The sequence below is a fragment of the Ostrinia nubilalis genome, chromosome 4 (genome assembly GCF_963855985.1).
Source record: "Ostrinia nubilalis chromosome 4, ilOstNubi1.1, whole genome shotgun sequence".
NCBI classification, from domain to species: domain Eukaryota; kingdom Metazoa; phylum Arthropoda; class Insecta; order Lepidoptera; family Crambidae; genus Ostrinia; species Ostrinia nubilalis.
The window spans coordinates 9,568,218-9,583,793 of NC_087091.1; the positions used below are offsets into that span (position 1 = coordinate 9,568,218).

The 15,576-nt window shown below is 35.7% G+C and overlaps 2 protein-coding genes across 2 annotated transcripts in view; one reads left to right on the plus strand and one right to left on the minus strand.

The window, feature by feature from the left end:
* Positions 1–235: 235 nt before the first annotated feature.
* Positions 236–2,091, minus strand: LOC135071365 (uncharacterized). The gene is made up of 2 exons (XM_063965154.1): positions 1,686–2,091; positions 236–288 (listed from the first exon to the last, which is right to left on the minus strand). Exons 1-2 carry the CDS (start codon positions 2,089–2,091, stop codon positions 236–238), a joined length of 459 nt encoding a protein of 152 aa, XP_063821224.1.
* A 5,188-nt stretch (positions 2,092–7,279) lies between these two features.
* LOC135088664 (RYamide receptor-like) overlaps positions 7,280–15,576 on the plus strand; it is an 87,767-nt gene continuing 79,470 nt past the window's right edge. Inside the window, exon 1 of the mRNA XM_063983596.1 lies at positions 7,280–7,852. Within this exon, the coding sequence (XP_063839666.1) occupies positions 7,842–7,852 (11 nt within the window). The 5' untranslated portion in view covers positions 7,280–7,841. The remainder of the gene's footprint in view (positions 7,853–15,576) is intronic.

The following is a 15,576-nucleotide window of genomic DNA, read 5'->3' on the forward strand; positions in this document are numbered from 1 at the left end:
ATTCGTACAAGTGATTCATAATTTAGTTACTAGGTTCGAGTATTTAGTAGTTTAAAAACTTTATGATTCGTATAACTTAAGATTAATAAAATTAAACTTGTGACTAGACCAATCAAAGGCTTGAAATTCCTGGGTGAGATTTATACCTGTATTATTCCCATTGTTCCGTACGAATGAAAGCCATCCATTTGCTATTTTATCAATAAGCACGCAATTAACTAGTTAGTTGAATTGATTACGTCCGTTGTCCAGGCCGGGTCGAAGGATCGCCATTTGTTATCACTGGTCCTAAAGCCAAGGGGATATAGGTCACAGCTGGAAAATCAATTCAAGCATTGATTTTTATTTATCTTACTAGCTTTTGCCCGTGGCTTCGTTTGAAATTTTGTCGGATACAGAAATCCTTTATCACGCACATCCTAGTTTAAAAAACCGGGACAAAAACTCTTATTTCCTTTCCCGGGACTAAAACTACTCTATACCAAATTCCATTGAAATCGCATCAGTAGATGAGGCGTGAAAACGTAACAGACAGACTGAGTTACTTTCGTAAACGAGGAGATGGGTGGTCTAATGCACCAAATATACTAAAACTTTTTTTCTGGTACTATGGTCAATATTCCTATTATTGTTCAGATGCTTCAGGCTAAAATCAACATTATTGTGCAGAAACAAGTGATTTTGTATGTGAACCATGTCGTTAAACGTATGTGGACTATGAAGCCTCATAAAGTCTGCCACCAGAATTGTGAACTCACTCCTATGTAAACAACCGAATGATAGACGAAGTCTTCAATATCCAAGAACTTCTCTTCTAAGACAAACCGTGAATTTTATTTGGTAGTAAAATGTTTTACTTTGACATTGAAATGGTTTCTATTGGGAGAGTTAAGTAAGTACTGAAGAAACGGTCGACAGCAGGTCATCTAATAAAATAAAGATAAAATAAAGAACTGTGTAAAACAAAAAGTCTTTTATTATGTTTTGCGCAGCCACAGAAGCAGCAAAAGTTTGAATTTAAAACTGCTGAGTTCCAAAGGTCACCGACCTTTCATACAATATTTTTCATTATCTTGCGAGCTTATACAACACATAAAGCATCAAAGGTAAACCGCACACAACTCACATTTTGCTATAAGTGTGACGTCAACGGAGTGTATCATTTGCAACATCTAGTATACTTACAATAAGTATACCTACTTCGTTAACTAAGCATATACAGAGTGGAATTTTGTAATGCCACCTGGAGGGAAAGTACTCTTAATATTGTAGATAGAAATTTTTTCTCAAAGAAAACATTCCTTTATTTTTGAAAAGAAATAGAACTGCATTCAAAGATTTCCAAAAATTTGCTTGCCACACCGAGGAATCAAACCAACAAAAATCTGTTAAAAATTACACCCTGTATTTTTATTACATCGATCGTTAGGGTTAAGTCTATCTATCTATCTATGTCAGCCTTTGGGTTCGCCTTCGAACATAGGCCTCCTCTTCAACCCTCCACCGTTTTCTGTCCCTGGCCACACGCATCCAGTTCACTCCAGCCTGCTGCCGGATATCGTCTGTCCATCGTTTAGGCGGTCTTCCCCTGCCGCGGGTGTTGTTGCGGGGTCTCCACTCCAGGGTCTTTCTGGCCCAGCGATCCTGGTTCATCCGTGCAATGTGTCCCGCCCATCTCCATTTACGGCTCTCTATCTCTTCCACCACGTCGCTGATCCTCGTCTTTTCTCTGATCCACTCGTTCGTTTTGTGATCTTGTAGGGAGACGCCAAGCATCTGTCTTTCCATTGCTCGTTGTGCGACTCGGAGTCTCTCAGCAGACTTTTCTGTCAGCGTCGTGGTCTCCATCCTATACACGAAGACCGGCAGTACACACTGGTTGAACACCTTGGTCTTTAGGTGTTGAGCAATTTTCTTGGAGCGTAGAACATGGCTGTTTGCCCCGAATGCCGCCCAAGCTTGTCCGATGCGCCTTCCTACTTCCGCAACCTGATTCTCAGAATTCAGAGTGATTTTGTGGCCTAGATAGATGTAGTGGTCGACCAATTCTACAGGTAGGACGTGATTTTTCGCATTTTCAATGTTCGTCATGATTTTCGTTTTTGACAAATTCATTTTTAACCCTACTTTTGCTGATTCACGTTGTAGTTGGTCTACCATATCGATCATATCTTCAATGCTATCACTGATCAGTGCGATATCGTCGGCAAATCGCAGGTTGTTTAGCCTTTCTCCATCGATTATTATTCCCTTGCTTGTCCAATCTAGCTATTTAAAGATATTTTCAAAGGGAAGCGTTGAACAACTTGGGCGATATGGTGTCACCCTGACGGACTCCTCTCTCCAGTCTAAACTCATTGGTTAACTTATGGAGGCGTATCGAGGATGTTCCGGATAGCTGAAGGTGTTTAATGAGCTGGATGTACCTTTCATCAACTCTACTGTCCGCCAGAGCTTTCTCCACTGCCCATGCTTTTTTCATTTCATCCTTATAGGGTTAAGTATAAGGATGAAATCTCTCTAACAAACTTGATAAATCAAATGAAAGGAAAACCATGAAATCTTAAATTATTTGAATTATGTACAGAAAATTGTATGGTATGGTAGTGAATTTTCGAAAAATTTTCGAAATTTTTTGAATGCAGTTCTCTTTCTTTTCAAAAATAAAGGAATGTTTTCTTTCAGTAAAATTTTCTATCTACAGTAATAAGAGTACTTTCCCTCCAGGTGGCATTATTATCCATTCTTTCTTTAATCAAAGCTAATATTTACTAGCAGAACTTAATAGAACTTGAACACTGCTTACTTAGTTACTTTAATCTAAACACAAGAAAATTTAAAATCGCTAAACGAAATGGATTAATCCTGAATTTACTATGTACATTCTAAGATAAGAGTAGTCTGTAACTATGTATTTGTGAGTAATAACTTGAAGTGTCGTTTGACAATAGAAGATAGTATTTAAAGCACAGTTACTGAATTTCTCAATAGTGCCTTCGCCTAACTTATCTTTTATCTAATTGTTAACCCGAAGTTTTGAGGACTGATTACTAAGCTAAAGTACACAAAGTTTTGTTGTTTCCTAATCTGGTTCACAGGCATTTCAGATTTGGATCAATTAGACAAATTAAGACAATTATTGTGATTTATTACTTCTATTTCTCCAGCTTCGGTTAATAAGTTATTTAGGTCATGTCAGACGCCTACAAAGGCTTTACAGAGCTCGTTCGTTCGGCTTTAATCTAAACACAAGAAAATTTAAAATCGCTAAACGAAATGGATTAATCCTGAATTTACTATGTACATTCTAAGATAAGAGTAGTCTGTAACTATGTATTTGTGAGTAATAACTTGAAGTGTCGTTTGACAATAGAAGATAGTATTTAAAGCACAGTTACTGAATTTCTCAATAGTGCCTTCGCCTAACTTATCTTTTATCTAATTGTTAACCCGAAGTTTTGAGGACTGATTACTAAGCTAAAGTACACAAAGTTTTGTTGTTTCCTAATCTGGTTCACAGGCATTTCAGATTTGGATCAATTAGACAAATTAAGACAATTATTGTGATTTATTACTTCTATTTCTCCAGCTTCGGTTAATAAGTTATTTAGGTCATGTCAGACGCCTACAAAGGCTTTACAGAGTTCGTCACTAGATCGTTACAGCCCACAACAAAATAAGAAACGTGTTTATTTTCAGAGTCAGTTGTACTTTAAGCACTATGGCACTTTATGTAGTTGGATTAAGTTCGATTTTGCAAAATCCAAAAATTGCTAGCGTCACTTCACTCTCTATTTTTATCATGGGACTAATCACACACCATCAAGTTGATTACGACTGCTCTTTAATTTCATAATAAACGCAAGTCTCGTCTACTTTCGCAGACTGAAAGGTAATTTTCGTTATATTCTTATTCATATAGCTTACCTAACCACTGTGCTACCAATCTGGCACATATTATACAGTATCCAATTAACTCAGAGTTCAAACCGCTCTCAGCGCTTTAGATCTATTGTCTTGGGACTTCATTATCCAATCCGACGCTGATTTGCATGAAAATGTTAACATGTAACCCCAGAGACTTTTATTTAAAATATGTATTACCGAACCCTTTGGATAGGTACGTGTATTTTTATTCAAAATACATTTTGCATACTCATTTGAACATTTATTATCTACTATCTATTGTTGTCTGGAAAAGATCGCTTTATAGCGATAAGACCGCATTATTTGTACCGTATATTTCGTAGGGAGACCGAGGAGAGTTGTAACAGAGGAGAGTTGAGACATTGACGATTTTTTGAAATTTATTAACTGTCAGCGAGCTCGCAACAGTACGTATTTGTTAGCTCGAGACTTGAACTAAAAAGCGCGCACTGTTACAAGCTCGCTAGTAGTTGATAAGTTCCAAAAAATCGTCAATGTCTCAACTCTCCTCGGTGTCCTCTATATTTCTTTCTTTTTCTTTACTTGTCTTGTGTGGTGTACAGTAAAGTACAACACAAGGATATTATTGGCGCAATTCCTTAATTCAGCTTTCGTATGTTCAATTAAATCTAATGATATAAATACAAACTTAGTACTTATCTTAAGCAAAAAATGAAAGGCAGATTTTAATAAACTTCAAACGGAACGTTTATGTAATAAGAGCAAATTGAAATTTCAAACAGTAAGGTTGTCTAGACAAGTTGAAATAATAACCTGTAGTAATCTACCTTAATTCATATGTTTCTCAAACTTTGGTTACAATCCATCTCTGTTACAACTCTCTCGGTCTCCCCCTGCCTTTATTAAATGCCCTCCTATAAAACAATATCGCACCAAAACATTTTCATGCAAAGTAACGCTAAGAGTACATAATGTTGATAGCACTCGAAAAGTCAGTCAAAGTCAAAATTAGTTATTTGCATGTTACTATAAAAAAAATATAAAAGAAAGACTAATTAAAAAAAAATTTGTTCTTATGAAGCCTTCACTCACATGTCTCATAATCTTTTTGCCCTACCAGCGCTTCGAGACTAACATTTGGCAAGTGCTGAGAAAAGCGCCGCAACAAACTTACGCCTCAAAAAGTTATTATATGAATGGTTGGATACTTACTCGTATCCTAACACACCACTGGGGCGTACCTACCTGAGTTTGAGATACCCTGGATAAATTGAAGAGCAGTTTAAAATTAGCGACTTAAGCAGCGTCTCATCTATCTATAGCGACGGAAATTATTTATTGACATCCTTGTTATTATTCCCGTAAAGCATTATTTTCAGCTGGTTAGGTACGATTATATTGAGTTTATAGAATTGAGAAAAGATGAAAGTTGATACAAAAAGCTCTATGAAAATATTTGAGTGATTTTTACCCTAGTTTTCATGTAATGGACAGCGCTACATTTGGAGATGTCTCAACGTTCCAACGCGACGTTTAGGCTGGGTTGCATCATCTTACTTTATAACTTTGGCAAACGTCAACAATCTGTCAAACTCCATACAAAAAACACCGGTTATCGTTAAAGTCACGGTTAAAGATAGGTAGTGCAACACTGCCTTAGTTATTTTTTTAAGTATTTAAGTTTCTCGTGATCTTTGGTGTGTCCATTGTAATAAATGTATCTTTCTTTCTTTCTTTCTAAGTTAGATTCTCGGATGGGTTACAGAAATATAACCAAGTTATCTTATTAACCTGATTGCCCTAAAAGAAATAAGATTCTGCGCTTCAGAAAAAAGCTCGGTCCAATTGCTCACAATTGTGATACTAGGTTATGACACAGCCTACATGATTGGCTGAGATGTGCTACATGAAAAATCCATCCGTTTATTGCACAAAGAAAAAAATACATACAGGCTGTAAAGACAACAGGTTTTTATTGTATCTAGCCAAAAGCTTATACACACTGAGATTAGATGTATCTACTTCTACTACTTCCGGATCTAACTAGCACTATATTATAACTAATATAATATGAAGCGACGCGAAGCGTCCTTGAGGAAATGCTTTGGGGGAGGCCTATGTCCAGTCCAGTAGTGGACGTCTTTCGGCTGAAACGAACGAACGAACGATGAAGGTGTCGGACTGGCTGACTTGTAATCCGCCGCTAGACTATTGTGGTGAAACCACTAGTAACACAAGTATATTAAGCTTAGTATAAAAGAGGTTTAGTTCAAACTAAGCAGTGTGTAGACGCTGATACATAATATAGTATTCTCTGATACCATTTAAAACGTCCAAGATAAATTTCGTCCACAACTCTTAGCCACGATTACTGCTTATGGCTAATAATGGTGATGGGCGACATTTGTCACGTCGCGTCGTTGAAAGACTTTTGAGATGGTGAAAATCGACTGAAATCAATAACTCCGAAGAAAAGCGTTTATAACTTAGATTGAACAAAGCCCATGGCTAGTATAGACGAAGATTGACTTGTCTTGTATTTACTCTGAACTTATTTAAGTTTAAATTTCTTAGTCCATTATAAACATTAAATGCCAGTTCTCATTAGGCGATAAGATTAGTTGTTTAATAATTTGCCAAAAAAAAAAATTTCAGTTCTAAAATATTAATACTTTTCGTGAAAATTCACTTTCGTTAAGTGCTTGCTTTAATGGAAAAATACAATGCTTGTGCTGAAAGCCTAAAATCGAATTGAAGCGATCTTAAAGATGTAAAATAAAACAAAAATGTATCTAACCAACATAAGGCTCGGGAAATTGGTCAAAGAGATTATTCGAGAATCGAGATTCGCATTGCTAATGGTTGCTATTTGTACTTTATACTCGTATGTAATCTTGCATTTGAGAAAATGTCAGGGTCGCTTAATGGAAGAAAATTTGACATCTTTCCATTTTGCTAAATGATATATTATTCATTAGAATTGAAGAATGATTTTCTAATTAAATTAATATTTTAGGAAATATTTTTTATAAGTAATTTCTTTATTAAATTGTAACGCATTTGAACATCATTGATCACAATTCTTGTTCGTTCAGCCTTTTTAAATAAAATAATTCATGATTGAAATTCCGATTTTATATTGGCCATTACAGTATAAATAGTTTCCCATTCATGGCAAAATCAGACTAAGGTCATGCCGTTTCCAAAGCATTACCATATTAGTAAAAGACAAAACTACTACAGATAAGCTATAAATAAACGGTCTTTTATTTAACTGGCATTATAGCTAGGTAATTAGTGCGAGTGGTGTTTGTGCGGACACGGCAAACTTCGTCGCCGCACCATAGCGCGCCGAGCACCCTATGAGACCGCTATGTGCGCCTAGTCTGAATTCTGAAGCGAGAGACGCACTCGCCTCGCGTCAACCGCGGCGAACGCTTCAGCCGACGGGCACCCGCTCGCGCTGAAAACTTTATCCCGCGAAACAACTGAACGAGCAAATCTTGTCAAACAAGAACACTATGTAAACACACTTAGATTTTAATTTAAATAAGTTAAAATTTATTTACACTATAAAAAGTCGAACTACAAAAAAGTGTTTAGTGACTATCCAATTGTTAAGTTGTTGAAGTTTCTATTCAGTTCTTGTAACACTGTTCATTGTAATGTTCCATGCAAACATGTCATTCAGTGTGAAGTGATACACAAAAATATAAGTTAAAGTTTGCCCAACTAATTTCTACGTGAAGGTTAAAAAATCTGTAAGTGCGCAATGTCAACTTTGGGAGCGGGGACAACGATGCTAATCGTTCGGCAAACAAGCTGTAAGGCTCGAGTCAAGAGCTACTTGTGTGCCTTGTGTGTTAGCACAGTGAGCTAAGCAGCTCCTGCAGAACAAAGAAAACTATCAGCCCGCCGCCACCATTCTCCGATACGTACTTCAAAACTTCACCATGGACACAAAGTGAGTGATCACCATAACACCACTGAATTGTTGATCTATTGTCGCGGCTAATTTGCATACGAAACAGCTTAGGTGACGTCAATTACATCGAACTGTCTCTGTGTAACAGCACATCAGTGAACTTAACTCCAAATGAACACGGTTTAATTCAAAGACTCATAACACGTGAAGCAAAAGAGCTATTTTGGTTGTAGGTGTTAATTAATTCATTAAAAGTCACCAACGAACTTTTTCAGAGGCTTCGCAATTTACATCAAGTTGTTTAAGGTCGAGTATAATTATTCCATAATTAATCAATCGTTTTTTGACCGACTTGTACATTTGATTTAACTTTTTCACAGTTGTCAAAGTATCGGTAAAATGTTTTTTTTTTTAAGTATGTTTTAATACTGTTTCAGTTTTTTTATTATTAATGCTTACCCTTTTATTACAAAAAGTTAGACTGATTAAAATTGACCCTGGTTTAAATTGACATGTCATGGGTCATGTCAAGAGTCTATTAGGGTCCTTTAAGTTTAGTGTTTAGTTTTAGTTTATTTTCTAGATTTAAATGTAACTTTTATTTGCTTTATTTTAATTTAATTTAAATAACTTTTAGTTAATTACTTACACGAAATGTCACACATCACATTCGGTATCCTGTGACCTTTTATTGAAAAGAAGACAATGACACATCAATCATTTATTGATTAGTTCATCAAGTTCATTAATTGATCGCAGGTCAATAAAAACTTTTCACGTTGAACTTTCAGATATTAAAAAACAATATTACGATTCCATTATTACCAGCACAAGTCTGCCAATAAAATTTTGTAAATCAGTGCTGGAATCCATAAAATTATGAGTTCAGTGAAAAATGAACTTAATAATTATTACCTCTATTTTGTTTATACAAATTAATTATGTAGGTAAAACATTATTTGAATTTATTTCAAAATTTCAGTGTCGAGCAAAATAAAACACTTAAAATTCATACCTTGAAGCAATAATCACGAGCATGTTCACATTCCAGATACATACAATTTATCTGCACAGTGTTAAAATTACGTTTACCTACATAAATTACCGAGAAGTTCCTAACTTATATCCGATTTGATTACACAATTTACATTTTATCATCAACTTAATGCCCAAAAACAATTTACCGGCACCATAACATAAACTACATCAAGTCCCCTGGCCCTTGCCCATTAAAACTGTAAATTACCAAGAGGATGTCGTTACCTGGACATATGTATATCTGCATTAAATGAACCCAAAGCTTTACACGATAAATGTCAGGCTAACCCTCCGTTCGTAACTTTTTCATTAAGTCCAATCTTTTGACACAGTTACGACGGTTTTCCCCTGCGATTACTGAAGTTTTTAATGTTAATGGCGCCTGAAAATGTGGAATTCATAACTTTATTTCTCTTACTTGCAGTCGTTAAGGGTGAAAACGATTATAAAATGGAAGTGTACATTCAAAACGTAATAAATTCGTTCGAGGAAAAATGGTCCAACCTCGAATCTTTACAGGATATCCTTTTTTAATTTTATTTCAGAGTACCGAGCATTCGTCAATTAATTAGGTTCTATTGAAAAATGAAATGGAAATAGAGCATATAAAAAGAAAGGTGTAGTTTCTACACTAAATCCGAGAAACGATGTTGAAACGTAAATAGATAAGTATATTAAAGTTAAATAATATGCATAATATGCATTTTGACTCGACAAAATAAACATAAGTAGGTAGGTACATTAGTTAACTCTATAAGGTACTTAGTGGCGAGAATAATTTTAATTTCGAGATAGACAGTAATTCTTTCGTCGTGTTCTTAATCCACTGAGTTTCATTAAATAAACAACTTTTGATAAGTATAGGTTCGTAACCTTATTACCTACATGCACCACATGCCGCGGTATAGCATCAATGATAAAATTTAAAACATCATTTTTGTTAGTTACATTTGCTTGCGCAGTAATTATACGCCCGTATTAACAAACGATGCTTGCTTAAGTGAAGCAGCAAATCGAACGCACAGCGTTGAATAGATCTCTGTGACTGGTTACCCTGTGCGTCCACGCGCACTGTGAGACCTCATAGTAATGTTTGTGAATACGGGCGATAGAGTCAGCCCTCCTAGTTGTACTAATCGTGTGGGCTGAACGACCCTGTTAGGAAGTTTGGACATTAACCCTTCATAAATACTTGAACACTGTTACGTCTTGTCATCACAGCGGAATCAACTATTGACAAAGTGACAAAGCTTAGCTTAAACATTGCTACAGAATTGTAGCTTTTGTAAATATAGACGAAATCCAAAATACTATGACCAGGTTTACATTTAGCCCATAACATATTGATGGACAGTAACGTCCACAGGCGTTCAGGTAGGGATGATACGACAGAACGCCTACAGACGTTATAGTTTTTACTCGTTTCATATTAAAACTACTCCCATAGGCAATGTAAGTATGTGAATAAGTAATGTCATTTGGGAAGTAATTCTTAACTTTACTGCCCACCAAAGTGTTAAGCTATTGGTGACATTTTTCACCTCTAATTCCCAAAATAGCACTTCATAAGCATAGATCAGCAACTTGACCTTTATCTAAACAGAGTAAAGGTCAGTCCCAAGCCAAAATGGAACTGTCATTGACACGCAATGATAAGATATGGAATAGATTGGATCGACTTCCTCCAGTTCAAAGTGGTTGACCGATGAAAAAATAGGGCTTAATAATAAACCTCTAAGAGAGGCCATCAACCATAAGCCAATCTCATCATAGCTTTATATTGTAGTGTACAATCGACATCCAATATAAATTGAGTTTTTCAGCACACTGGTTAGTGTGCTGAAAAATATCTTAACCGGCAAGGCAACGTATAAAATTTGTAGGTACTGCATGAAAATATAAAAGGGAGATACCTACAACTCACTCATCACGAAATCTCAGAATTTTATAACACAGATACAAACTTGAAAATCAGCAGGTAGGTTCCTTATAGGGTGTAGACATCTGCTAAGAACGGATTTCATGAAATTATACCCCAGAACGTCTCAACGTCAAGTCAGAACATCAGAGAACAACAGAACGTCAGAGTCTACGCACAGACGGTGAAACGCAACTGCAACTTTGTGATGATTCTGATGAATGAAACTGAAACTGAAAGTCTCTCAACGGACGCTATGGCAGAAACTTAGATGCAACTCAAAAGTAACTAGCAGTTGCAGTTTCGTTGCAGTTGCGTTTCACCGTCTTCTCTGGGTCTAAGGGGGTAAAACGGGGTTTGGAAGTTTGTATGTTTCACGCGGGAGAAGAGCAAAAGCTAGTATTGTATGTACATACTTAGTTACGGTTATTTTTAGAGCATTTAAATTATGTCGCCTGTTACCTTGAACTAGAAAATAAAAGTGACCTTATGCAAAATTCGATACGGAGGACATCTGTTTCCGTTTTTGCAATATCAATCTTCTGAAAAAAGAAATAACCACCGTGCCTCTCTGCGATTTTGCCACTTATATTACCGACAGGTAGTTAATAAAGATGAGTACCTATAGTATAAAGATTAAAGGTGTCAACTTAAAATATTGAAATCTTTTATTACCTCATTATTTTCCTTAAATTTTCTCTAGTACAGTCGACAGTATCAGACATACGAGTATATTTTTGTAGCAAAATAGCACGTATTGTAACTCTATAAGAGAACTCATGTTTATCTTGATTTGCTGTCGTCACTCTTATTAGCTTTTTCACATTATTATGATTCTTCTGACTAATTGAAAAATCAGGCAACTGTAGTCTGAAACACTTATTTGATACTATGCTTTTCAATGCATTAACGTGCATATTCAAGAAGAATATCCAAGAAAAGAACATTTTAAATTAAAGCTACTCGTAGACTCGTACACTAACAGTTTCCATGTTTATGAATAGCGAAAGCTTGAAGTTATCTCAATCAGCTTTTTCTTTGATCGCTAGAATCAAGCACAGAAAAGGACTTGAATAAAAAACAGAATTACCGGACTTTCTTCAAAGGAAACTTCTGCTATCACAGAATCATAGAAGCAAATTAATGTTTTTGCGTTGCGGTGTACCTATTTATGTTCTGCAATGAGTTAGCGGTTTGTAGCTATGCTCTCGCAAGCGTTAAATCAGTTTTAAGTAAAGTTCCACCTGGTTCGTATAGTTGGTGCTAAAATAACGAAACATTAATAAAGAGCTTTAAAAATGCGTATCAGTATTATCATTTTTTACTAGTCGGTGGGTAACAAAGGAATTTAATAAAGACGCTACATAATATAACGCTCATAACATTATCTTATCAATAAAATTGCATAATTTTCGGCTGGAAATTCATTATGTATTCTATCGGGTGAAGATAAAAGTGAACTTTATTTTCAATATGACACGCAGTTATATGCAAAGTGTCCAAATAAACGACCCATGCGATTCAATAAAGGCGCAGTTTCAATATCGATACCAGGTAAAGTGCTCGTATAAAATATGTCAAAGCAAAAAATATTGAATTCCCATTTTAATCAACTACAAAAGATGCAATATAAAAGATTATTTGAATCTAAAATTCTAGAGAGCCAATGGAATTAAATAAACCGTTCATCGCTCCATCAAAAGATTATGAAATATTTGAGGAAAATATTTATCTCATCTCACATCCATTTAATAGATGTGCCCTCGTGTGTACGTTATACGATACCATATAATATTTTATAAGACCGCTTGATACACCCAGAAGGGTGCGTTTTGTGAATCCTATCCGTAATTGACTCGATTTTGGGCTGTTTATGTAAATACAGTGTACACGTCAATAGACGAGACGACACGTGATTAACCCTTAACTGGTATCGTAAATTGGACATACGTAACTGGTATCGTGGGGGCCGCGCGGCCCCCATACTATGTTTGCTTCTAGCAAGCATGTTTTACCTATATACTTGAATAAATCCTCATAAATGATATATATCAGGCTTGTTCTATGTAATCATTTAGTTTTTATTGTATTAAATCTTCTTACTTATATACTGCAAGACATTACATAATAGTAACAACTTTTTACGTAATATTTTTTAACGTTACAAATATCTATGAAACCTATCGTTTAGAAAGTTATAACTAAAAATATTATTATTTTAATTAATCCATAACAATGTCAAATTAATAATAAATAACGTTTTAATGTAATGTTTAATAAATATAATAAGCATTTTATAAAAATAAAAACATTAATATTATGTTGACAAACATTAGCAGGTGCTGGTGGATTTTCAGACCACTTCTATTAATTTTTTCATAGTAGCTGGATTGAATAGGTCCTACAACATCTTCATTTTCACTCTCTGAAGAAAAAACTTGAAAATCAAAATCAATATCCTCATTATCGACCGAATATTGGTTACTGGGTCTTCAAAATGACCTATAATTTTACTATCACTATATCCTTCTTCTGATATGCTACTTATCACTAATTTGGAATCCAAAACTTCGTTCTAGGTTACGTTATTGTTTTATCACTTATAAGCCATCAATACTGCAAAAAAACAAAAAACAAATAAAAATTGCCATGAAAAAAAAACTAACGTAACTGGTATTGTGGGGGCCGCGCGGACCCCAACACGTGCATATCTTTGTCCTGGTGAATGATGCAGTGCTGAAACGCCTGCACCAGACGCGAGTAGCGCCGAAATGAGAATACCAAAAATTTTGGCTGCCCACGATGCGTAACTTCTTAGAAATCAAAGAAAACGTCATGCGTGGGGGCCGCGCGGCCCCCACGATACCAGTTAAGGCCGGGTAGCAGAGAAAATGGCGAAAATGAGGTTTTCATTTTTCATTTTTGAGGTACTAAACAGTAAAATTAAAGGCTAAGATTTTTATTGGGCATAGTTGAGGATATTTTCTAGGGCTATTAACGGATGGAAACACGATTTGATGAAGTTGACTCGATAGAATAAATTCCCAAAGTTACCTCTATTCGTTTTCTATTTATGGTTTTATTTTTAAAATAAGCTATTTGAGATTCTAAATCTTTTACTAAACTAAAGTTCAGAAATAACTTGAGGGCTTTTAACGGATGAAATTTTTATATTGCGTCTTATTTAGTTACTATGTTAAAAAATGTGAAAAAAATCGTCCATGACGGCTTGGACAATCTCAATCAGTCGCGCGGTGGCGCTTACGGAGGACGGACGCGTGTCAGTTTTTTGGCCGTGACAGTTCGCGATTTGTCAATATTTTTGACAATGATGACTTTGATGAGTCACAGTATAATAATATCAGTGTTACTGGAGAAAGCTTAAATTTTTGATAATTAAGAATTATCAATTTTGTCTACCTATTGAAATTTAAATCGTTCGCATCCTTTTAAACAAAGACTCTACTCATGATACATAGTACATTCCTCAAATATGAGACAAAACCAATGAGTTAAAATTACATTTTAATAGTACCTACATACAATCGTCTTACACTCTTTAGAAGAGCACACTGACACAAATAAATAATAAAAAATACTGTCTAAGGTCTGTAGCTAAAGGTCTAAGCTGTAAGATAGAAGAATCTTCTAGCCAAAGAGATGGCAGATGCAGCAGATGTCAACGGATTTAAAACTGGAGTTCATATGACTCCTTGTAGACTTGAGTCTCTAGAGCGTCCCTTCCTCCACCATGCGTAAGAATGTTTCAAAAATACTGTCTAAGGTCTGTAGCTAAAGGTCAAAGCTGCAAGATAGAAGAATCTTCTAGCCAAAAAGATGGCAGATGCAGCAGATGTCAACGGATTTAAAACTGGAGTTCATGAGACTCCTTGTAGACTTGAGTGTCTAGAGCGTCCCTTCCTCCACCATGCGTAAGAATTTTCACAAAAATACTGTCTAAGGTCTGTAGCTAAAGGTCTAAGCCGTAAGATAGAAGAATCTTATAGCCAAAAACATGGCAGATGCAGCAGATATCAACGGATTTAAAACTGGAGTTCATGTGTATCCTTGTAGTTTTGAGTCTCAAGAGCAGTGGTTCTTAACCTTTAAGTCATGAGGGACCATTTTACCAAATTTCTGTCTTGTCAGGGACCACCTCATAATCGGTCAAAACCAGTTTGACTGCAAAAATCAGTTAAAAGTGGTTTTGACCAAGGTGTGCAAGTGCACATCGTGGACCACTTGGAATGCCTCCAGGGACCACCAGTGGTCCGCGGACCACCGGTTAAGAACCACTGCTCTAGAGCGTCTCTTCCTCCACCATGCGTAAGAATGTTTCAAAAATACTAAGGTCTGTAGCTAAAGGTCTAAGCTGCAAGATAGACGAATCTTCTAGCCAAAAAGATGGCAGATGCAGCAGATGTCAGCGGATTTAAAACTTGGAGTTCATGTGACTCCTTCTAGACTTGAGTCTCTAGAGCGTCCCTTCCTCCACCATGCGTAAAAGTTTTCCAAAAATACTGTCTGAGGTCTGTAATAAAAGTCTAAACTGCAAGATAGAAGAATATTTTAGCCAAAAACATACTGTGGTTATAAAGGTGTACCAAGGGTACATGCTACACCTTTTTATTCGATTGTAAGAGTACTGGTTTACTCACAAATCCGTTTTATCTGATTTTCTGAAATCTTTTAATTACACTGGGGTTTATCATTCAAATCAATGACTAATATTTGAACTAATTTGGAAATATTAAGGTCTATCATTGGTATTTTTTTCAAACTTCTGCGTTGAGCCATTTACGAGATC